The following is a 24,966-nucleotide window of genomic DNA, read 5'->3' on the forward strand; positions in this document are numbered from 1 at the left end:
ACCTCAAAAGCATGCACAAGCAATGAAAGCTTTCTGAGGTTGTGAATGGAGGTTTTTTGGTCCCTTACGTGTACATCAGTAAGCAGCCTGTGAATATATACTTTTCATAGATTTTATATTATTGTTATTATTAATATTATTTCATGAATCCTGATTTTCACTTGAAAAGCTGTATATGTAATTCTTTATAACTCTTAATACAGCAGATGTTCCTCATCAAATGCTGGGACATCTTGAACCAAAGAAAACTATGACTAGTCAGAATAGAGACACGAGGGTTTGCCAGTTGACTTGATCATGTCAGAGTGATCAGCTTTCTATCCTAGTGAGGTTCACTAATGTCCAAAACCCTGAGGATTACATCAAAATGACAATGTTATCATTCAATCTGTCCAAGAAATTAGACCTTGATGAATTCCATTGAGAACTCCAACTTGATAATGAGCTAAGAAGTCATAACACTATTCTGACAGGAAGGTACAGTTAAAGAAATTTGAAAAGCACCAGGAATACATGAAAATGATGGGCTAATGGAGGGAGCAAAGTGCAATCTTCTCCTCCTGGCAGGAAGCCACAGAATGGAGAAGCCCCTGCTCAGTGAACAATGAGACACAATCAAACGGCATTCAGTGCATGATGAATTAAGCATCTGAGAGCAGAGTGACTTTTTCCATAGCAACAAAGCCTCAGAAAGCCCAGAATGCTATTGGCCAGAGTCTTGTATTGTTCTTCCGGGGCTACATCAATCCTCACCCTGGATGATTAAAAGTGCCAGAAGCAAGTGTGATATTCGGATATTCAAGTTAAATGATAAATGTGCACAGAATGAATAGAAAATATAGTTACATGTGTAAATAGCCAGAATGTTCAATTTCCAAATATGAAAAGTATATAATTTAGAAACTCATTGAGATGGAAGTTTGAAGGATTTGCTGCTTACTCAGCAGCGCCTAATAAAAGAATGTATCCGTTATCCAATCTTTGCTTTTGAAAGAGTTGGTTCTGTTAGGGGGTTGTGAAAGGGTCCAGATCTTTCTCGCTAGTCAAGGCTTTATGCTGGTAACAGGAGTGTGAAAGAATCTTTCTCAATGGCCAAGATCCCTGAAAGAACAGAGGTATGAAACTGTCCCTGGCACAGAAGCACCGAAGCAATGCAGCGCCTTGTAGAAAGTGGAGAAGCAGCACGTCACTGTCAGCTTGTGACCGCTCTGTCGTCATCCATGGAGACTGAACCATGACCTGGTTTTCGTTGCCTTCAACCACTTCTCAATGTTGTCCATATTCTCAAACTTCATCCAAAAGAGACTTGAAATTCTTCTCTCATAAGGATTTGATCATGATTGAAGTGCAATGAACAGGCAGTTAGAATTCTGGTTGCAAAGAATTTAAGTTGAAAGCAGGAATTATGTCTTACCTGTAACACCTTGTGTGCCGAGAATAACTCCTGGTTGGATGACTAGTGGGTGAATGAATAGGAGGCCTAAAAATGAAATGGAAAATTTACAGGACAGTTGGAGCTGAAAGGCTACATTTAGGAATTAAAGAAGCGAACCCCATAACTGAATTAACACTCTATGACACATGGAGCTACTGATCAAAGAGAGAATTTATTCACAGAGCTTTTCAAATACAAACAAAATAGCACGTTTTCATTTTTTACAAAATGAATATTGGAATAAATGTGGTACAGCACAGTACAATAATGGATGAAAGAAAACAAGATCTAGTGACTGGAAAATGTCTCTCATTACTCTCACATCTTCAACTGAATTCTCTCCTACAGCGGACAGAAAGTTGCCCCTTTACTTCGTAAGAATACCATAGCAGAAACTACTCAGAGAAATATTGCATATTTTTTGAATAATATTGAAATACAAAGGCTTAATGCTAAAGATCTGCATAAACACTGAAAACACGTTGAGGGCATAAAGAGTTTATGCAGAGTATACAAAATACTGATAAGAGTGGCTTATTGGTCCATTTATTAGGTTTAATGTATACTTTATAAAGTGATAATATGGTATTTTAAATGTGTATTAAAAAGAAAACAGAGGAGTAACGCACTGCTAACCCTCTCATACAGACTGTGCAACAATTTAAATGTCTGTGTGTGGGCATGTGTGTGGATGCGTACATCTGTATGTGCTCGTGTGCTTTCAGAAATGCCGTGACTTACTGGGAACGTCTGTGCGTTACCCTGCTTCCCAACCTAAAACTGTTTCTCCTAGCCCTTTCGATTCTCTGAGTCATCATCCTTAAAAAAAAAAAAATCCTTGTTTGCTGCATATATAGATTTGTTTTGTGTATGTGTGTGTTCTACATCAACAATACTCTGTGGGATAGAAACACCCAACACCCTGCAATATTTTTAGCCTTTGGTCCATTTTTCTCTATCATTCCATGCTCTACATTTCTTTCACAAACCTTGCACAACCCTTCCCCATGGTATAATGTTTTTAATTCCACTGGGTTTCATTTCGTTAGTGTTGCATGGTTTAGAACCACTATTCCACCTGTTGAGAATAGCTGGATGCTTCAGTCCCCCCCAGCCCCTTCAGCCCGTCTTCTCCTCTGTTTGCTCTTGGTGGCTCCATCTCAGTATGGGTACTGTTTCTGTTTCTTGCCTGAGAAGCAAGCCAGCCACGTGCATAGCAGCATAGCGGTGGCAGCACCTGCTCCCGTGCAGTAGTAGGCCCAACCGATTTCACACTTACCTAGGGACACAAGAGAAGGAGAGAAAGCAGGCACAGATCAGGATGATTTTACAGGAGGTTCTGTCATTTCTCCCAGGGTGTGTGTTCCTGGTGTACCACGGTGAAACGGAAATACTCATTAGAAATGTGACACTCACTCAGATGGAATGATAACAAGGGATGAAACTTATCCCATGATGGAAGAAAGCCGGAATAGTTGTGGGCATTTCAGAAGGACCTCAAGGCCCATGTCTCCTGCTAGCTAGTGACAGAAACCTTTTCTCCCCAACTGCGATGCTCACTCCCGTGGCTGAAGAAAAGGAGGAATAACAGCAATCAGGATAGGAGAGATGAAGGTATTAGTTCCGATTTAAATCACCCAAACTCATATGCATAATGAGGTACCTTAGAAAAAAATTCAAAATACAGGTAAGTCCTAAATATAGATACAGTTTCTGCAAAAGGGCCACTCTAAGGAGGAGATCCCTTTGAAGAATAATGCTAAAGTGAAAGAATCTACCAAAAAACTCCTGGAACTACTAAGTGACAACAGAAATGTTGCAGGATACAAGGGTAATATATAAAAGTCAACTGCTTCCTATATACCAGTAATGAACAAGTGGAATTTTTAATTAAAAACACAATACTATTTATATTAGCATCCCGCAAAATGAAATAAGTAAAAATCTGACAAAATAGTACAAGGTCTTTATGAGGAAAACTATAAAACTGATGAATGAGATCAAAGAACTAAATAAATGAAGAGATATTCCATGTTCATGGATAGGAAGGCTCAATATTGTCAAGACGTCAGTTCCTCCCAATTTGAGCTACAGATTCAATGTAATTCTAATCAAGATTCCAGAAAGTTGTTTTGTGGGTATCAGCAAACTTATTCTAAAGTTTATATGGAGAAACAAAAGACCCAGAATAACCAACACAATATTGAAGGAGAAGAACAAAGTTAGAGGACTGACACTACCTGAATTCAGGACTTACTATAAATCTCCAGTAGTCAAGATGGTGTGATATTGGTGAAAAAATAGACAAATAGACTAATGCAACAGAATAGAGAGCCCAGAAGCAGATCCACATAAATATAGTTAACTGATCTTTAACAAAGGAACAAAGGCAGTACAATGAAGCAAAGACAGTATTTTCAATAAATGGTGCTGGAACAACTGGACATCCACATGCAAACAAAGGAAATTGGACACAGACCTTACACCCTTCACGAAAATCAACTTAAAATGGAGGACAGGCTGAAATGTAAAACTATGAAAATCCTAGAAGACAACATAAGAGAAAATCTAGATGCCCTTGGGTATGGTAATGACTCTAGATATAACACAATCCATGAAAGAACTAACTGATAAGCTGAACTTTATTAAAATTAAAAAAAACTTCTGCTCTGTGACAATGTCAAGAGAATGAAAAAAAAACTGCAGACTGAGAGAAAAATGTGCAAAAGACACATCTGATAAAGGACTGTTATCCAAAATATACAAACACTTAAAACTCAACAATAAGAAAACAGACCTGATTAAAAAATGGGCCAAACACCTCAGACCACAGACACCTTACCAAAGAAGATATACAGATGGCAGATAAGCATATGAAAAGACACTCCACATCATGTCATCAGGGAAATGCAAATTAAAATGACAGTGATATGCCACTACATACCTATTAGAATGGCCAAAATCTGGAACACGGACACCACCAAATGTTGGCGAGGATGTGGAGCAACAGGAACTCTCATACATTGGTGGTAAGAATGTGCAATGTTACAACCATTTTAGAAGACAGTATGGTGGTTTCTTAGAAAACTAAACATACTCTTACCATACAATCCAGCAGCTGCATTCCTTGGTGTTTACCTAAAGGAGCTGAAAACCTGTGTCCACACAAACGTCTGCACCTGGATATTTATAGCAGCTTTATCCATAACTGCCAAAACTTTGACGCAATGGAGGTGCCTTTCGAGTCAGGACTCAAATCTGGGTACCAGGTTCTAAGAATAAGAACTCACTGACCCAAAACATCCTACTTGAATTAGTGGGATAGGTTTCCGCATTCATTAATCCTTTTTTTAAAACAACATTCAAGTTATTCTTTTTGCATGTACAGTAAGGAAGTCCTCTATATCTCTCATGCAACATTGTCTTTTCTGCCCTAATTGAATCCCCTTTTTAGTCAGTCTTAAGAAAACCAGAAATCAGACAATGCTCCAACAACCACCATTTTCTCCCTTTTCTTTTGTTTTTCTTTATCCATTACATTAGCTAAAACACATACAACCAGATGCTTGGATTTCACAGTCATTGAACATACAAACCATAGTTTGAAAACCATATCCTTTTTTTACATGTCAGTCATTTTTTACCTTGTTCATTAATAACTTCTCTATTGAAAACTACAAAGACTGTTAGGTGTAGCATGTAATTTGACTTCCTATCTTCACTGAAGTCTACTGAGGCGGTAGTTAGCATGTGCCCCATTTACAGATAAGAAGGTGAGGTGAGGCAAAGCTTGAGTCATTGGCTTGTAGTCACCATAAGTCAATCGCCACAAAATTAGACCAAGAGCCTCCACATCTTAAAAGTACTCTAGGGCACTACCTATGTGCCAGACAATAGGATACGTTTAGCCTGCAACTTTGGTTTCTCCCTCTCCGTATCCAATAATAAATAATAAAAATTAAGAAACAGAAAACACAGATTGATTACTATTTGCTCTGAATTGTAGAAGAGCTTTCGTGGAGCAAATATTAATACATTTAATCCTCATAAGAACACGATGTGGTAGGTACCTGAGTATCATCCCCACCATTCGCATGGGGACACTAAGGCCAAGGAAAGTTCAGTAACCTGCCCAAGGACTCACCTGTATAGTAAGTGACGAGTCCTTTGCGTCTCTCTCCACAATTTATTCTGTGTGCCTCCACTCCTCAAGTGCCTATAGCAACCCCCGGCAGTCTTACCTGCTGCCATTGCTTTCCTGTCTCCCTGCTTTTATTTATAGTATCATCAACAGCAAAGAGGGCAGCTATCTTTTCAAAAATCAATCATGTTAAGTCGCTCCCTTACTTAAAATCCTTTAATGGTTTCTCAAACATGCAATCTCCTTCCAAAGGCCTGTGAGCCCCTGAATGAGCTGGCATCTGCCTACTTCTCAGACCTCATGACCACCTTCCCTCTTGTCTTCTTTCTGGCCATACTGGCTGTCTTCTCTGGACCACATCAGGCTTGTATTGGCTCCAGTACTCCTCACTCATTATTCCTTCCACCCCAAAAATTCTACTTCCAGATCATTAGAGAGCTGGAGCTTTCTCAGATGGGATCTACCTGTCCCCCCCACAACTTGTCTCATCAAAGTCACTCTATTCCTTCACCTCACTTTATTGCCTTTGTAGCACTTGCCATGGTTTGTAAATATTGTGTGTGCGTGTGTTTAACTTCAGTCTATCCCACTAGAATGAAAGTTTCAATTTGGGGAGACCTTTGTATAGTTTGTTCCCTACTGTACCCCTACAACAGTGCCTGGCTCACAGTAGGCACTCAGTAAATAAATGCTGAATGAAAGACAAGGTAAAAGAAAGAGAGAAAGAAAGGAAACAAAGTAGGCAGACAGTTAGTCTTTCAAAAATAAAGTATGGGATTTTAAGAGTAACTCCAGTCTCATTTGACACAGAACTTCTGGAGAGAAGTGCCCAAACCAACTGTGCATTTATAGCTTTGTACAGAGTGTGTTCAATTTAAAAGGACAATAGATCCTGAAAGAGCACATCTCCACCGCAGGCTGGGTCTCACTGGCACAACGACCTCCATTAATACTGACAGATAGAATCAGTCTTTTCAAGGGTAACAGAGTCTCCTTCATGGACCAGATTTTCTGATAACCATAGGCTACTGTGGCTGTGAGTCTTGGGAATAATCTCCATTTTGAATTATTCTTTAGCTGGACTAAACAAATCTAGGAGGGAGAATTAATAGGTAACTGAGAGATGGCAGGTGGTTTAGAACCAAAAAGTCAGCAAAATCTGTGGTCAGTCCATTCAGTATAAGGCTCATAACACAGAACACAGTCAGTTGTTCATTAATAATAAGGTGTTGATCTTCCATGACCTAACATGAAAAGTGGAGTACAGAATTCTTTACTAATTATCGGACACTCACTCAAGAAAAAGTAGTTGGTGAGGCTATTTAGTAATAGTGTATGTGGGCTTCCCTGGTGGCGCAGTGGTTGAGAATCTGACTGCCAATGCAGGGGACACGGGTTCGAGCCCTGGTCTGGGAAGATCCCACATGCCGCGGAGCAACTAGGCCCGTGAGCCACAACTACTGAGCCGGCACGTGCTCTGCAACAAGAGAGGCCGCGATAGTGAGAGGCCCGCGCACCGCGATGAAGAGTGGCCCCCGCTCGCCGCAACTAGAGAAAGCCCACGCACAGAAATGAAGACCCAACATAGCAAAAATAAATAAATTAATTAATAAACTCCTACCCCCAACATCTTCTTTAAAAATAATAATTATAATAATAGTGTATGTAACAGTAGTCACGTGTGTTAAATAAAGATTAAAAAAAAAAAGCTACTAAAGCATTGACTATCAGAGAACCCAGGAAAGACAGCATAACTTTTTCACTCCTCTAGAAAAGTCAATAAAATAGCGTAAGCTTAAACCTTAGGGGCTCTGAACTGGCAGGGTTGCTGTAGCAGCTGGTGCAGATGCTCCACCCAATTCCTTTGCTGGTTCTGGGCTCTCATCCATCAGCTACTGACTGTACTTTGCTCCTAACAGCTTATACTTGCAACCCTCTTCAGAGGACCCATGAGCTGGGGGGCCACTTTGTTCCAACTCTCAGAAAGTTGAAGTACCCCTGGTGGGACTGGTAGCCACTGACGGGCTGGTGCAGGAGTCTGAAAGCCCTCCTTCTTGCCTCCAGGTGGGACAAACTCTGCTGTGGCATGAATGTTCCAGAGCTCGTAAGAGTCCAGACTGAGGCTGGGACCTCACCTGGAATTGCACCCTCGCTTCGTGTCTACGCTTTCACTATCTTGCTTTCCCACTTCCTCCTGGTTTCTCCTCAGCTCATTTCCTTGATCCCTTGGACAGGAATCCTCATCTCAGGGTCTCAGCTCTGGGGAACCCAATTTCAGAGAAGAGCAAATGAACACAGTCTTTCTTGTTTTTCTTTAACGTGATAAGGGTTTGTGAAGTTTCTTCAGTTGTTAGAGGCTTAACCCATCCACCTACCCACCCAAGCCCTGCCATCCCCTGAAACACCCAGAGCCAGGATAGAGCCTTCAGCACATCCTTGCTATGCTATCATCTTCCTGGGGCCAATCCAACTCCTTGCCTTGATAAGTGTGTATGTGCCATTTCTAATAACTGTTACGTTTCTGGAGCCTTTCTTGTTTGTGTCATAAAACATGTAGTCAACTCAGCAGATCAACCGTCCATCATACGAAAATGGAAAGGTAGGACACCAAATGAAGGTACTCAAAAAGTGTACTGTCATAGAAAATGTTTGAGGATGTTACACAATCTTGCTGCTAATTACACACACGTGCTAGTTTATGTGTGTGATTTATACATTTTGTGGTTTAAATTTAGCAACTGGCTAAGATCCAAAATGAGCAGCTAATGATCAGTGTGATTTAAAAGAAAATTATTCCTCTGTTTCAGATATGAAGACGTTGGTTTGCTAAGTAATTGATAAAATAAATCATTATTAAATCAATAAAGATTTATTCTGGTATTTTGGATTGTATAGAAATATGGCCACCTCATCAATCTAACTTCAAAAGAATATACAAAAGCATATACCACACACACACATATCTTCAGAGAAACAAAAAATGGTCAAGGTCAGTGTAGTAAGATCAAGATGTGTCAATAAAATTTAGGCCAATCTAAAGAAACACTAAGTCATCCATCCCCTGATTCTTGAGTCCCTTCTTCCCACCCTCTCTCCCTCCCTCAATTCTTTCATAAATTCAACAAATTAAAAAAATTTTTTTACTGGAATATAGTTGATTTACAATGTTGTGTTAGTTTCAGGCGTACAGCAAAGTGAATCAGTTAATATCCACTCTCTCTTTTTTTTTTTAGGATTCTTTTCCCATGTAGGCCATTACAGAGTACTGAGTTCCCTGTGCTATACAGCAGATTGTTATTAGTTATCTATTTTATATGTAGTAGTGTGTCTATGTCAGTCCCAATCTCCCACAACAAATATTTTTTAACCGCCCACTCCAACTAGGAATCACTGGATGCGAGGGATCTACTTTGGAAAAAGAGAAATACAGCCCCTGTTATCAAGAAGCCATCGTCTAGTCAAGGGTGTATTAAACAGTAATTACTTAGATATTCATATAATGATAATTGTGATATGTGCTTTGAAGAAAAAACATGCAGGATGCTAAGACAGCAAATCACAAGGACTTTTATACAGTGAGGTCCGTGAAGGAGAGCCTTAAATTAGAAGTGAAATTTAAGCTGAGACCTGGCAGATGAGCAGGGGCTAGCCAAGCCTGAATGTGGGAGGCCAGGGAAGAGTGTCTTTGCACCAGGGGGATGGGAAATGTAATGGAGAAACGTAAGCAGATTTGGGTCTCGTTAAAGTATCATTCAAATAAGAGATGGATGCCACTGTGCGTGTAAGCAAGAGATGGGGTTGGGTGTGACCACCTCCAGAGTTTGAGAGCTGGAAGCCTGGAGACTTCCTCTTCAAATGTTCATCTACGCGGGTGTAGAGACATGTGAGATAGTCAACAACCATTGGTAAGTCTTGATCACCTACTCTTTGTGTTGCAATATTACAGGAGATCAATGAGGGGACAAGACAGATAGCATCTTTGGTTTTACAAAGCTTATGTTCTAGTAAGACTGATTCTTGAGTATCACTCACATCAGTTGCATTATTTTGAAGCCATACCTTGTATATTTTACACACGTCTGTTAGAAATTCAGTTAATGAAATTAACTAGATATAAAAGGGAGTTTTTCTCATGAAACTATAAATGTAAATGTACCTCGAACTTCTTCAAAGGAGAAGAAAGATTCTTCTTCCTGAGCACGGTTCCTTCCACTGTTAAAACCCACACGCTCAATAAGAAGAAATTAGCAGTGTGTTTTACAGTAATAGGAGAAAAAGTCTTTCTGAGTACATTAGGCTATTAGGAAAGAGCAGATGTTTAAGTTAATATGTTTTAAACCTTACTGTAGTCCACGAGTAGTAACGGAACCAAAGGAAACCAGGGAATACAGGACCATTCTTCCCTGGCCTCTCACTTCCCCTGTCGTGGCAAAACATTCTTGTTATTTTAATGCAAATCGAAAGCTTTTTGCTAGAGGACAAGTTTTGTCTGGGATCCTTTCAGGAAATTAGAGAAGCAAATCTGTTAAACTTTCTCTTTTGCTCTCTGTAATGCTCCATCAAACAGGACTCCAAGCGCACTGGGTTGGCAAACTGCTGCTTTCAACGACGGGGAATGCCACCCTTGACAGATAAAATAGAGGTTAATCAATGGGAAAAGGTTCTGTGGCTGCATTCCAGGGCAGCCCCGGGGAGAACATGGCTGGGAGAGGTGTGGCTGATTCTTTAGGGTGCCTCAAATTAGTTTTTAAGCGCATCTCCTGTTAGTAACAGAGACAGAAGAAAAGGTACAAAGAACCCAGCTTTACTACAAATAACAATGAAATTCCAGTGATCAGTTCTATTGGATTACTCTTTCACAGCCTACCATGTGACTGCCTGTCTCATTCCTGTATCCCAAAGCTCAGTACAATGATGCCTGGACCACAGCAGACGATTGATACATATTTGTGGTGTGAATGGCTATCAGACACTATACCTGTGCTGAGAACAGAGATCTGAAATTAATAATTATATAATAGCTGTCATGGACAGCCTGTGGGCCAGGTGCCAAACAGTTTAGAAGTGGCATCTCATTTAACCATTTTTGCCTATGATACTTTCAAGAAATTAGAGAAGCAAATCTGTTTATACTTTCTCAATATCATTCCCATTTTGAAGATGAAGACACTGAGTTAACATGCAAGATAAGTCACTGGCCCAGTATCTCAAATAAATGATGAAGCTTGAACTTGAGTCAGTTCCAAAACTTTTTTGTGTGCTCAGATATGTTTTAGGAAGATCTGTATCACATTGTCCCCATTTGTCTCTGCTAGAACTTACATGCCACAAAGAAATAAGATATATTTTGAGTGAAGTAAGTTAGAAAGAGAAAAACAAATATCGTATATTAATGCATATATGTGGAACCTAGAAAAATGGTACAGATGAACCGGTCTGCAGGGCACAAATAGAGACACAGATGTAGAGAACAAACGTATGGACACCAAGGGGGGAAACTGATTGGGGGTGGTGGTGGTGGGATGAATTGGGAGATTGGGATGGACATATATACACTAATATGTATAAAACAGATAACTAATAAAACCTGCTGTATAAAAAGTAAATAAAATTAAATTAAAAAATTAAAAAAAAGATATATTTTGCATCTTTGAATTTACCAGTCTCCTTAGAAGACTCCATGCACCCGTGTGTACCTTGCACAATTCTAGTTATTAAAGGCCTGCATCTTGCAGACTTGGCTCTCCCAATTTCAGGGCCAATGAAACCAAACTGGCACTCTCTTGGCAATCCCATCCCCCTAGAGGATGTGAGGCAGTGGGATCCAATAAGCTTGCTTGATCAAATTCAGATAACTGATTTTTCCTGGGTGATAACTGGCTATGGGCACGCTGTCAAACTGGATGTTTCTGACCTGCCCCCGTCGGAGCAGAGCTGAGAAAGGGCTCCAGGCCCTGGGCACCCTCCAGCTCCCCTCTGCCTGTAAACCCCTGGCCATCGCACCATCCTCACACCCAGAGACTTTGCCACAGGGCCTCCTGCTGTCCCAGTGCTCATTTAAGCACAAAACAGGGTCCCACAGGTAGTCCTGCCCCCGACTGATGCTGTCCAACGCAAACCTCCCTGTGTCTTCGACCTTCCCCATGCTCTGCATTTGAACCTGAGCCCTGCCCGTTCCCAGCTCACTTCCTTCCTCACTGGGTCACTGCTGAGTTCCCAGCCTTGTGGCCACGGGTGCCTGAGTCCAGATATAAGTTGACTGCCTTCACTTATCAGGCAGAATATCTTTCATCTGCGATATTTAAAGTTTTTCAGCATGTAAAGATATCAATGCAAAGTTTGTGTAGAGAAGAAGCAGGCATGTCAGATTTCATCCCTTTTGCTGTACAAATCAGGAAGACAGGAAGGTGGAGGGATCTGTAGAGAAAAAAACTTTTGTATTCTTTTTTTTTTCTTTTGCAGTACGCGGGCCTCTCACTGTTGTGGCCTCTCCCGTTGCGGAGCACAGGCTCCGGACGCGCAGGCTCAGCGGCCATGGCTCACGGGCCCAGCCGCTCCGCGGCATGTGGGATCTTCCCGGACCGGGGCACGAACCCGTGTCCCCCGCATCGGCAGGCAGACTCTCAACCACTGCACCACCAGGGAAGCCCCACTTTTGTATTCTTAAATACCATGGGTGGAAGTCTCTCCTCTTGAGTAAATTCCTTCCTACCTCTTCATATTCAGACCATCTTGTCTGCCCTGTGCATTAAAAGCAAGAACAAAAGAATCTGTAGTGGGACCAATTCCTTTTGTTCTTTTGGGAAGTTACTGAACAGAGGTGTTGCTAGTGAAAAACAACAACAGGATTTAAACATTTGACCTAAAACACACAAAAGCTTTAATTCAAACTTTTAATGGAACGAGGAGTTAAAATGACACCTGTGTCTGAAAAGAGAAGAGTGGAACTCAAATTTGATCGCTGGGCAAAAAATGTAGAAGTAAAAAGGCCGAGGAAAGACAGTTTGTGAGATGTGGCTCATTTTAATGCTCTTCGCTTGTTTCTGTCTGTTTAGGACGAGAAGCATAAACTCACATTGCTGACCAGGGTCGACCTGGACACAACTTCAGGGCACCATTTACACTGAACTCCCTGAGATGTACTCTAGGAGGTACTGTCCACAAGCAGATCTCAGTAATGGGATCTCAGCACCCCATGGGCGCTTCCCAAGAGTAGATAGTATGGAGGGATGTGCAATGGTAGAACCCTCCGAAGACTGAGCACTGAGTCTGCACAGAGTGCCCCAGGCAGCGGAGGCCACCTTCAGCCTCCTGTTTCCAGAGTGCAGCACAGTGGACAGACCCAGCATTTCTCCTCAAGAACTTCCGCTCTTGACTCTCATGAGTGAGGCTGGCTATATCTTCTACCTCTCCTGCCCCTTCGTCCCCAGGTTTAGGGGACTGGATAGTTGGATTTGAACTCTCCTGGGAGTTGAACGGTACCTTTTTCCCCCAAACACATAGTACATCTCAGTGTATAAGGGTCTAGCTTGGAGCACTGGACCCACTTCTACAAATAGACTCTTAAAAAGACTCTCCACCTTCTTTGTCTGCCCTACTTTCTCCCCGGAGGTATCCAGGCATGTAAAGAGTTAGCATATAACGCATATGTGTCCATTGGTAAGAGCTGGCACACTCAAGCTATGGCATTTGTAAGTACTCTCCGTAACCTGCACGTCCAAGGGAGCAGGGATTTACTCTCTGGAAAAGATAAGATATGTTTCTGCAAAGCACTCATAACAGCACTGCGTCTAAGGAGATATGTTACAGTCAATTTTGATAGGGCTGGCCAGACGAGGACGTGACGGGAAATGACTGCTGTGCAAGGACTGTACTCAAATATGAGTTCATGTTACATGGGTCTCAGGTTTCAGGGGGAAAAAACCTTCTAAATTACACATTCATTCTATTCTATTCAATGGCATAAATTTCTCTTCTGGATTCCCACAAAGATTTTGTTAGAGAGCCATAATTTTAATTTGCTTTGTTGTGTCTCTCTTGTCCCTATAGACATGTTTTTGGCTCCACCTTTAGGGTGAGGACCTGAGAAATAAAGAAAAAAAGAGTTCTCCCAGGTACTATTTACCGTCTCCCACGGAAACAGTGCTAGCCATCATCAACTTAGGGATTTACTAGAAAGTGCCTATCTGAGGTCCCACACTTACACAGCTGCTCTAATTCACGAAAAGAACAGCAGCTGGACTTGATATAAGGTTCAGTCGTTCTGACCCCAAACTACACATCAGGGGAGAAAAGACATTATGATTTATTATTATCACTTTTATTTTTATTATGAATACTTTCTGGAATCTTAAGTTCTAATATCAGAGTGTAGATCTGGACAGCAAGCTTTTTAAAAAAACTTTTTGAGCACCTGGAGATTTAAAATACTACTTTATGTTTGTTCTTTTCTGAAAATGGAAAACCATGAAGTAGAAATAAAGTTCAGAACAAACAATACCCGTTATGAGAAAAATAAATTCCATCTCTCTCATGTGTAATTTTATAATCACATTTATCAATCTGTAGATTAAAGTACTGTATCAACGTTAATTTCCTAATTTTGATCATTTTACTACTACATAAAGGAAAGTTATTTTAAGGAATTATTCACTTAAGTATCTAGGCATGGGGCATCCTGTCTGAGGGAGAGATAACGGAGCAAGACAGAGGGGGAGAAGGACAAAGCAAATATGATGACGATACTTAACATGAAGGGAATCTGGGTGCAGAGCATATGAGAAGTTTTTGTACTAGTTTTGCAACTTTTCTATAAATCTGAAATCATTTCAAAACCAAAATGAAATACATATAAAACTTCATATATGTAGACACAAATATATATGTGCACGCACACATATACCTATATATACATATACAGATGGTCCCTGACTTATGATGGTTTGACTTACAATATTTTGACTTTGTGACAGTATGAACACAATACACATTCAGTAGAAACCGTACTTTGAATTTTGAATTTGGTCTTTGCCGGGGGCTAGTGATGTGCAGTCTGATCCCCTTTCTTGATGCTGGGCAGTGAGCACAGCTGCCAACAGGCCAGGCGATCGCGAGGGTGAACAACCGATATACTTACAACCACTCTGTTTTTCACTATCAGTACAGTATTCAATACATTGCGAGAGATATTCAACACTTTATTATAAAAAAGTGTTTTATGTTAGATGATGTTCCCCAACTGTAGGCTAATGTAAGGGTTCTGAGCACGTTAAAGTAGGCTAGGCTAAGCTCTGATGGTAGGAAGGTTAGGTGCAGTAAATCCATTTTCAACTCAGGGTATTTTCAACTTACGATGGGTTTATTGGGATGTAATCCCTTCATAGGTTGAGGATCTGCATATAATACCAGTGGGAGGGAAGTTCCCTGGCGGTCCAGTGGTTAGGACTCCGCACTTCACTGCTGTGGGCCCGGGGTTCAATCCCTGGTCGGGGAACTAAGATCCTGCAAGCTATGTTGCATGGCCAAAAATAAATAAATTAATTAAAATAAAACCAGTGGGAGAATTTTATACTTGTAAGTATAGAGAGCAAGAACTCAATACGGTGGTAAAATATGGCATGCAACATGAGAAATCTGCATAATGACAATTTTTGTTGTGTAATTAAAACATGACAGCCAATGAAACAAACAGCCTGTGGATTTAACCCACCTAAATAAGGAGGACATTTTAGCATGGATCAGGAAACGCTGTGAAACGGCAACTGGGAGGAATATGTGTGCAGGACACCCAGGAAACTGAGCACGGGGCTCTGTCTTCTCCAGGATGTTCCCTGGGGGAGAACAGAGCAGCACGTGGGCACAGAGGACCGATTTTCCTCCACAAAATTCCTTGGGCCTGGGAAGATGTAGGGGTTATACACTCTTTCCTTCCTACCGAAGGAAAAGGGTTTTCCAATTTATATATAGAAGGTTCACACAAGCTAAGCATGTGCTCCAAAAGACAAAGACCATAGGGATTTTTTTTTTTTTTTTTTTTTTGCGGTACACGGGCCTCTCACTGCTGTGGCTTCTCCCACTGCGGAGCACGGGCTCCGGACGCGCGGGCTCAGCGGCCATGGCTCACGGGCCCCGCCGCTCCGCGGCATGTGGGATCCTCCCGGACCAGGGCACGAACCCACGTCCCCTGCATCGGCAGGCGGACTCTCAACCACTGCGCCACCAGCGAAGCCCCATGGGGATTTTTATGTGCGATCAAAGTTGTCCCCAGGCAGCTCCAGCCGTGGGTGCTTGAGGCAAGACAGGAAGGCGGGAGGAATGAGGACTGCAGTAAAGGGATTAAACCCGAACAGGACAGAGGCATTTTTACATTCAAGCCTCGTCAAGAGCCAGTGCAACAACCTCCATTTCTGTGTCCTTTTGACTTTATTCTTTCTTCGCTCCTTCTGCCACCTAGCACATCATCACAGATTTTAGAGTCAAAGGGATACTGGAAAAGGACCATCTAGATCAAGGGTTGGCAACCTTTTTCTCAAAAGGGCCAGAGAGTAAATATTTTAGGTCAAAAGCAGTCACAGACACAGAGTAAACACACGAGCATAAATGTGTTCCAATAAAACTTTATTTAAAAAACAGGCAGAACAGATTTGTCTCATAGTTTGTGGATTCTCGATCTAGGTCATCTGTATTTCACTGATGAGGACCCTGCGGCCCGGGAGACTAAAGTGACCTTCCCAGATCTTTTGAATGTGTTCTCTTCAGTAGGAGAGTCTTTCTCTTTGTTTCTAATGGAACATTTCCCAGGTCCCAATCTAAAGCGGGGTGCTGATGCTGGGTTATTCTTAACCAAAAATCTAGTCCTATTTGGGTAATAAGTTTCTGCACTACGCAATTACCTGCTTGCACATTTAAAGTTAATTTCACATAGCTAAAGCAATCATTACAAAGTTGTGAGGGGAAAAAAAGCAAAGCAACAACCTCTTTTAACAGCAAACCAGTACATTTAGACGTATGGACTTCATGTCCATTTAAGTAAATCACTAGTGTGAAAACAGCTCTAGATACAAATGAGCAGGGTTAGATGAATGGATGAACAAAACGTGGTCCGTCCACAGTGGACTGTTATTTAGCCTTAAAAAGGGGAGAATGCTACAAGACGGATGAACCTTGAAGACATTATGCTACGTGCAAGAAGCCAGACACAAAGGACAGATATTGTATGATTCTACTTACATGAGGCACCTAGAAGGGGCAAATTCATAGAGACAGAAAGCAGCAGAGTGGTTACCAGGGGCTGGAGGTAGGAGATCATGGAGAGTTATTATTTAATGGGTACAGATGCTATTTGGGATGATGAAAAAGCTCTGGAAACAGTGCGGATGGTTGCACAACACTGTGAATGTACTTAATGCCATTGAATTGTATACTTTAAAATGATTAAAATGGTAAATGTTATGCTGTATATATTTTATCACAATTTCACAGAAAAGGAGCAGTGTTACGTGGGATAGAGAACAGAGCCGAGATGGGTCCATCAGAGAAACTGGACGCTCTGAGAACTAGAACACCAGGTGACTTTTCTGGGCGTGGCTGCCTGGGAACCGATGCTTTTTCACTTCCACTCACACCTGGGCACCCAGGGGTCTCCCTTGCGTACCACACCAAACTTGCTTATTGCTTTCTTTCATGTCAGATCCATCCAGGGTTCTTCCTTCTAAACTCTACACTAAATCAGGCGCTGCATCGTCTTATCCTGAAACCCCTGTCAGAATCACATAACCACGAAAATGGTGGCAGAGGTGCCTTGCCTACACAGCACTCCCACAAAACAGAGGAACAGCAAGAGAAATAAAAATACCCCAGTGCCTTCAGAAAAGTGATTACATTTCAGTTGAAGTTCAGAAAAGTAGGGTGAGTGCAGCAGCATCTGAATTCTTATGATCACACCAATCAAATGGACCTCTGTTCCACAGCCCGGTGGACAGTTTTGTTACTATACATTTGCACGATTTACCCATAAAGACGGTTTACGTTTTGTCCAGTCTGGCCAGCTGAGTCTCTGCCGGCGCGCTGGTTTATTAGTTCTTGCCCCTTAGCACCGGATCCACCCTAAAAGTTTCACTAGAGACAATGCCGTTGTTCAGATGATAAGGCACACACATTGGCTCCATACACAGAATGTGTACCACTGGCCTTTGTGCTCATGCTGTGAACTGACACAGAATCCCAACTCCATGTGGAGGTGGCTGAGATAACCAGCGGTGCCTTATTCAGTGCCTGGCGATAAAGATTATCCTTTGGTTTCTTTCTATAGCTGCCATTTATAAAGGCTGAAACTACCTGAAATTCAGCTCCTTTGACTCATGGATGAGTGTGAAAGGACCCAGGCTGTCTCTAATTGCTGCTTCCCAGTGTGGCCTGTGCCCGCCGCCAATCTTCCAACAATCCCACGTGAAGAGGTGCCGGTTTCCAGCCGGATGGCATTTTATCTACCCTCCCGTTTGCACCTGTCACGCTTTCATTGGCCACCGAGCAGCCTCTGAATATAGTCTCTGTATCCAGTGAAATGGAAATGTGTGGCCGCAAGGGCTGCTTTGATCTTGGGTAGCTGCCCTCGGTCCAGAAGGTTCCCTTGATGATCGCTCCTTGCTTGTAAGGTAGCTCTTGGGAACGGACTTAATCCAGTTTGGTCAAGCACAACCTTGAGACTCTGGTAAATGACAACACCCACTGAAGAAGCAAGAGGGATGGTGAGGCGGAGCTACTCTCCAACAACCTCATTTCCAAGTTATAATGAAAGCGAGTCTCAGACCACATCCTGCTCCACATACCGACACTTGTTAAACAAACACTTATCAAACAGCAGGCACACATCAGCTCAGCAACCTGTTCTGAGAGCTAGTTACATCCTAGCTGCCTCTCGTTTTAAGTGATTGGGCTACCATCTTGCATGAAAGACACACTGGAGGCAAATGAAGCAAGGTTCCGGGAAGAATTCTGTGCCTTCTGGCAACAAATAACCCCAAATCCTCTGAACCAAAGACTAGAAACGGAGTCCTTAGGGATGATCAAGCTCTGACTGCCATTCCTGAGGACAGAACGGGCACAGCTGGAGTGCTGTAGTAAAGCTGTTCTCATTGTTCAAAATACGAAAATCTGTATCACCGCACTGGCGCACACACAGCCACTGCGCCAAGCTCTCCACACGCCCCACTGGCCCCTCGCTCCTCTGGCCTAGGGAACCCTGGGGAATCCTATGTCCCAGGAGTCAAAGAGCTAGTGCCTGGCCGAGCAGGGCCCCTCGGGAGCTCCAGCGTTTGTTTTGGTTTGGATTATAGTCAGGGCCCATGACACACTGGTTGTTAAATATTTTAAATATCTTTCAGACTTACAATAATGGCTATATGCCTGGATGGCTGTTTAAATCCTTTCCTGTAAGTACAGGGAGTATCTCTAGCTCTTTAAGCCAATCCATAATCTTGAATATCTTTTTTTTTTTTTTTTTTTTTTGCGGTACGCGGGCCTCTCACTGCTGTGGCCTCTCCCGTTGTGGAGCACAGGCTCCGGACGCGCAAGGCTCAGCGGCCATGGCTCACGGGCCCAGCCGCTCCGCGGCATGTGGGATCTTCCCGGACCGGGGCACGAACCCGTGTCCCCTGCATCGGCAGGCAGACTCTCAACCACTGCGCCACCAGGGAAGCCCAATCTTGAATATCTTTAGTTTCACCGATGACAGTCCATTTTTAACATGTATCATGCTAATAAGTAAAACACCAATTCCACCATTAAAATCCAATTCCACCATTAAAACACCAGTTTTAATAATAAAACACCAACTGCACTATTAAAATCCATTTCTGACCATGGCTATACTAATAGTGAGGCTTCTGGTGTTGGTCGAGATATGGGTAATAGTAGCCTTGAGTTTCCACTCTGGATCTGAACCTGAGCTGTGACTTCCTGTAACTCACACACACATCTCAGTCTGTCTATTCGAAGGTAGTTTTAAATGAATGACAGGCATCGGAACAGTGGTCTTAAGAACTTCGAAGAATCTGAGATCTTATTCTACTTGTAAGCTAACCAGTTAGGCTGCCCCACTTTCACGGATGCTGGCAAAAGCTAGGAGGCTTCTGGATCGGAGATGGGGGACTGGATTATTACCCTCAGCACAGCAACCAGCACGAGCTTCACATCTGGTGAAGACTCCATCCCACAGGGGCTGATGCAGTAAACTCAGTAAGTTTGTGTCACGGTTAAGGAACCTAAGCTTACGGATCCCCACTTTTTTTATAACAGGCTGCAAGCGAATCCACCCACACTGTGCCCCAGAGGGAGACGTTATTATAGGAAACAATAAATAACACCTGTCCTCCGCTCCAGCAGGAGGCACTGTCTTCCAAGGCTGCTCACTATACAAACATCTTTGAAGAGACAGTTCAGAACAACGTGCTCCCCAGGCATGGTGGAGGACTGCCCACTAAAGAACCTGGTTAGGATTCTAAGTGGAAGCATCTTCCATTCCTTAGGAAGGTTGAACGCTCATTTTCACAGGTACGATTTCAAATTAGAATTGGTGTATGGGAGTATTTATTTGCAATAATGCCTATTGCAAGTAGAGATGTTTCTCCCTATAACCTCCCTCTGACAAACACTTTGGTACATAATGAAATCGAGTCAAAGGAACCCAATGGCTTTCCAGCTTCCTGGGGAGATTTGAGGATTGTTGGGAGACTAGGTCTAGAATTCAGGTTTCAAAGCTTTCCAGTGTCAGACTTCCAAATGCTGTTTACCACAGGCTCTGAGTCTTCACGTGCCAGGAATCCACTTGAATAATAAATAAAAACTATGAATACTCTTTCCAGAAAAAAGCACATATGTGCAAGTATATAAACTTTGCACAGTTTTCAGTGGGTCACAAATTCCCTGAAGCCTGTTGATGGATGGACTTTGGGTTTCTTGAACGGTCTGGAGACCTCAAGTTAAAACTCATCCCTAGAACAAGGGTTACTGTAACATTGAACTCAATTACCAATGTCATCAAAACACCCAGTTGCTAACCCAAGCAGCTTACGTACTAAGATATCCCGTAGCAGCTATCCAAAGCATGATCCCAAATCAAGAGGTTGAAAAAAAACCCTGTCCAGAACATACAAAAATCAGTGCCTCAAAGATGCACAGTGCACAGAAACAGAGCTGAACTGTGTTTTTTTAAAGCATGCTTCTAGGATGATGTATGATGACTTGAGAAAGGACACAGATTAGAAGTGAAGGAACAGGAGAGAAAGGGGTAATTAATAACTGCAATGAATAATCGCTGACAGGGTGACATAAAACTGTTGCAAAACAACTACAAAAAACGCAGAAAGAACTCAAAGTTTTTTCAGTCTTGGTTATTTAGTAAAAGGGCAAATCACTCAACAAATGTCCATGGCTCTTGGGGATGACTTCCTATGACAGCATAGCCGCTAATGATTTTTTTTTAAGTCTTGTTTATCTTTTATATATTCTGGCTAAAGCGATGGAAAAGTATACGATACATCCTCAAACTTTCCCAACATGATTAAAGCAGGAAGTGTGTTGGTGTTTAAGGCAGCAAGGAGGAACTGATATTTATTTGTACGTCTTCATGTGCAAAAGCATCTTCCACTACCCCCTTCAATCCTTTTAACAGGCAGGTGAAGCAGGTACTGTTATCTTCTTTTAGAGACTGAAGAACTGAAGTTCTGAGAGCTCAAATAACTTGCCCAGAATCAAACAGCTCTTGGGGAGTGAAACGGAGATTCAAATCCAGTCCATGTTTTTTCCTTTAAGAGGAAAATTCATTTATCTGGAATAACTCATTTGTACAGAATTTTCTGAAAAGATCTGATAAATGCATTTTACTCTACAAATTCTCTATATTAATTAGTTTTTGTCAACATTCTACCAGGTTAAAAATCAGGTGAAATGTCAGATCAGCCCTTTGATTACTTTGTTACATTTTTGGTTTTATTCTAAAACCACTTTTGATGGGTTATTAATCAATAATGCTTCCCAATGACCCTTTCCTCACAGGAGACCTGTTAAGAGTTCTATCTTCTATTTCTATTACAGAACAAAGGCAAAAACCCACAGGAAGGTCACTAACAGAGGAGTTAACACAGTAATGTGAATTCTCAATTCTGGGGCAGAAATATTTCTCCCAAGATTAAGAGCCACGATACAAAGATTTGAAAGAACTCTCCTCTAACGTTCGTACAGACACATCTCCCAGGAACATCAGTGAAACGTCTTTCCTCAGTGTTACTATTCGGAACGAATAGATAATTAGATAGGAGGATGGTCTAAGACAAATCTGTGTGAAATCTCTCAACTGTAATCTCCTTGAGGGCAGGGAGCTGGTGGTAGGAGATTTCCCAAAGGGGTTGTATTACATTATCAGAAGGAACTGTCAGCTTGGGATGTTGGGGGTGGGCAGTAGATTCCTCTTTTTAATTAATAGATTTATCCCTAAATCCTTAACTATCAGAACCACTTAATAAATCTACGTATTGATTCAAGATGATGTTCATGTAGCCAATTTGTCTTAATTGCTGCTTCTCATAGTCATTGTTAACATAATCGATTAAACAAAGTTCCTTCCTGAGAGAGGATCTAAAACATCAAAACCCGTTAGATTTAGTGTTAGTGCATTTCTACCCCCAGACGAATATTCAAACGAAACATACTAGGAAATAGTAAAGAGCACATAATACAAAAGAATAACGAGAATGAACCAGGTCAATCTCCTAAACTTCCTTCCGTAAACTGAGTCTAAAATGGCACACCACTCAGGTATATCATTTTTTGTTTTTAGAAAAGGATAACATTGAAAAAAAATGAAGAAGCACCTTTAAAAGACAGACTAACATATTCTTCCCAATAGTTTGGTGGCCATATCTTAATATTTCCTAATATCTCAATATTAAGATATGGCCACCAAACTACTGGGAAGAATCATATTTCTCATCTCCTGCAGGTTTTCTAAGCACATTTCCTTTCTTCCACTAGCGCTGAATTCCACCGCTGCAAATCACTGCAAGCCACTTTAGGTTTTTAAAAGGCACGGATACAACAATGGGCAAGATTCTGCTCTAAAATAACCAGACCAAAAAAGACGTTAGGAAGGAAAGATTTAAAGCAATTTCTTCTTTCATCTACCAGGGCTTTTGGTTTTTTAAACTATGACCCTGAACTTGATTACCTTCTAGGAGATGGTTAGGCCATTAGTCCCTTAGAGAGTAATGTCATGATTCTCACCGGGACACCAGTGGCCAAGTAGATACAGAAACATGATGGCAGCTTTTTAGTGGTCAAAAATGAGCCATAGGGTTTCTTCCTTTTTATCTTCTCTCTTCCTTCCTTTTCTCTCTCAGCCTCCCTCTCTCCCTCCTTTTAACCATTGAGCAGACAGCAGATATGTGACGCGCAGGTAGGAATCATATCTATCTAATTCATAATTTTATTCTAAGTATCTGGCACAATTTTTGGAACCTAGAATGTGCTTAATAAATATTTGTTGAATAAATAAATATGTCTATTAAATACTGCTATGAGCCAAACACTGCGATAGGCACCAAAGTTGCAAAAATCCTGTCCCATAGGGACCTGCAAAGATGTGTTTAGGGAAGCAGATAGAATTGGATCTATGATTATACAGAATGGGGTGCTTTTTCCTAAAGCAGGATCAGAGGCGTTTACTCAGCTATAACTTAAAGTGGAAATGTTCATGCTCTAATGTTATTGTCATGGTCCCAGGAATGGGCGGGCTGAATTTACGCCCCTGAAATGAATGGATTTTTCTCCCTACTTTCTGAAATGAACACAGAAAATCCTTCATCTCCCGAAAATGAGGCCCCAAGGAAAGCTGAGTGACCAGCAAAGCTGATTGTTTTTTCCTTGGAGATGCCCAGACACTTGGCTCCGTCACTTCATCACCAGCCAAGTTGGACTTCCTCTGCCTGGGGCAGTTTCCCAGCATCCTTTCCAGCATCACCTTCCAGAATGTTCTCATGGGTCCCCCCAGGCCTACCAGTTTAGGTCTTGGTTTAACTCACAGCAGCTGCCCGGCTTCCCTCTGTCACCCTCCTGCACTAGAGCTGAGCGAAGGAATATAGGTTCATGCTGGACCTTCTAAGTGATTTCCAGTGATGAGCACTTAAGTGTCAAAAGTTTGGAACCGTTCCAGATGATAGCCATGGAGGAGGCGGGAAATCATCACTACTTTAAAGACTTTACCTCTGGCTAAATCTCAATGCATATTCAACACCTTACCTCTAACCAGTCTCCCAAATCGCAGTCTCATCATAGTATCATCAATTACCTTTAAGCAATGACCAGAAACGCATCAAGCGTTAGGGGTCTCTTCCCAAACCGAGCAACAGATGCTGCCTTCTGCTCTCTGGGAGCACCTCGCAGGCCAGCCCGGCTCCCGCACAGCTCAGACGGCTGCAGCCCCTGGGCAAAGCCTTCGCTTGGTCTGCATGAAGCAGCCTAAAATGTCCACGTAAGTCACAGGAGTCTTCTCACTTCTGACCAAAGGGATGCTCGTTTTATTCAATATCACAGCAGCTGAGAGCAGCTTCTCCTGTTACTGGCTGCAAAAATAGAAGCTTCTCTGTGGACATCAGGAAAACTGGGTCAGTCAGCTTCAGAAACACCCACTAACGCCAAGCTTGAGAAAGCTCAAAAAAGAAATTTTCTGCTTTCGCTCCCATTTTGGCCCACTGACCCCGCCATAGCTTGCCAATCATTTTTTTTTTTTTCAAGTGCAGTTTGATTTGAAGAGAGAAAACACGAGTCAGGAGTCAAAGAGCTCAAGGAGACGTGTCCAAAGAGATGTGCAATGGTCATTGCTCAGATCAGAGGAGAAGAGATTTCTTCACTGGCATGAAAATCTGGAAGAAGCAGACTCTCATCTTCTCTGACACTGAGGTTCTGAGTTTTCCGAGTTTATGGTACTGTTCTTGAGAAGCCAAGAGCATAATTTCAAGGACAGGAAACATGATGGCTTCTCAATCAAATTAAATAGCAAAGTGAAATCAATAATTACTCAAATTTACTTGGCAAATTAGCAAGACAAATTAATTGAAATTCTACTTTTGATCATAAGGATATAGTTAGAAAAGTCTTTGGTGGATGAAAATATCTCTGAGGCATGAATTAAATCAACTGGACAACCTGATGATAAAGCCCTTATGCTTAATGTACAAATCCCAACTTGCTGGCATGGAATATAAAGGAAGAATAGAGATTATCAGCAAATACTCATTAAAAATGGTCCTGTACAAACAATGTGAATAATAACAGCAAACATCTACTGGGCTTTTATTCCGTGAAGATGCTGTGCTACACTATGTATTATTCTTATCAC

The 24,966-nt window shown here is 41.9% G+C and overlaps 1 protein-coding gene across 2 annotated transcripts in view; it reads right to left on the reverse strand.

Annotated features, from left to right (window-relative positions):
• Nucleotides 1-1,588: 1,588 nt before the first annotated feature.
• LHFPL6 (LHFPL tetraspan subfamily member 6) overlaps nucleotides 1,589-24,966 on the reverse strand; it is a 257,347-nt gene continuing 233,969 nt past the window's right edge. For both annotated transcript variants that reach the window (XM_079903310.1, XM_079903309.1), the window contains one exon: nucleotides 1,589-2,714. In XM_079903310.1, coding sequence (XP_079759436.1) covers nucleotides 2,596-2,714 — 119 coding nt within the window. In that variant the 3' untranslated portion in view covers nucleotides 1,589-2,595. The remainder of the gene's footprint in view (nucleotides 2,715-24,966) is intronic.

This window comes from Stenella coeruleoalba (assembly GCF_951394435.1).
Source record: "Stenella coeruleoalba genome assembly, chromosome: 18".
Classification (NCBI taxonomy): domain Eukaryota; kingdom Metazoa; phylum Chordata; class Mammalia; order Artiodactyla; family Delphinidae; genus Stenella; species Stenella coeruleoalba.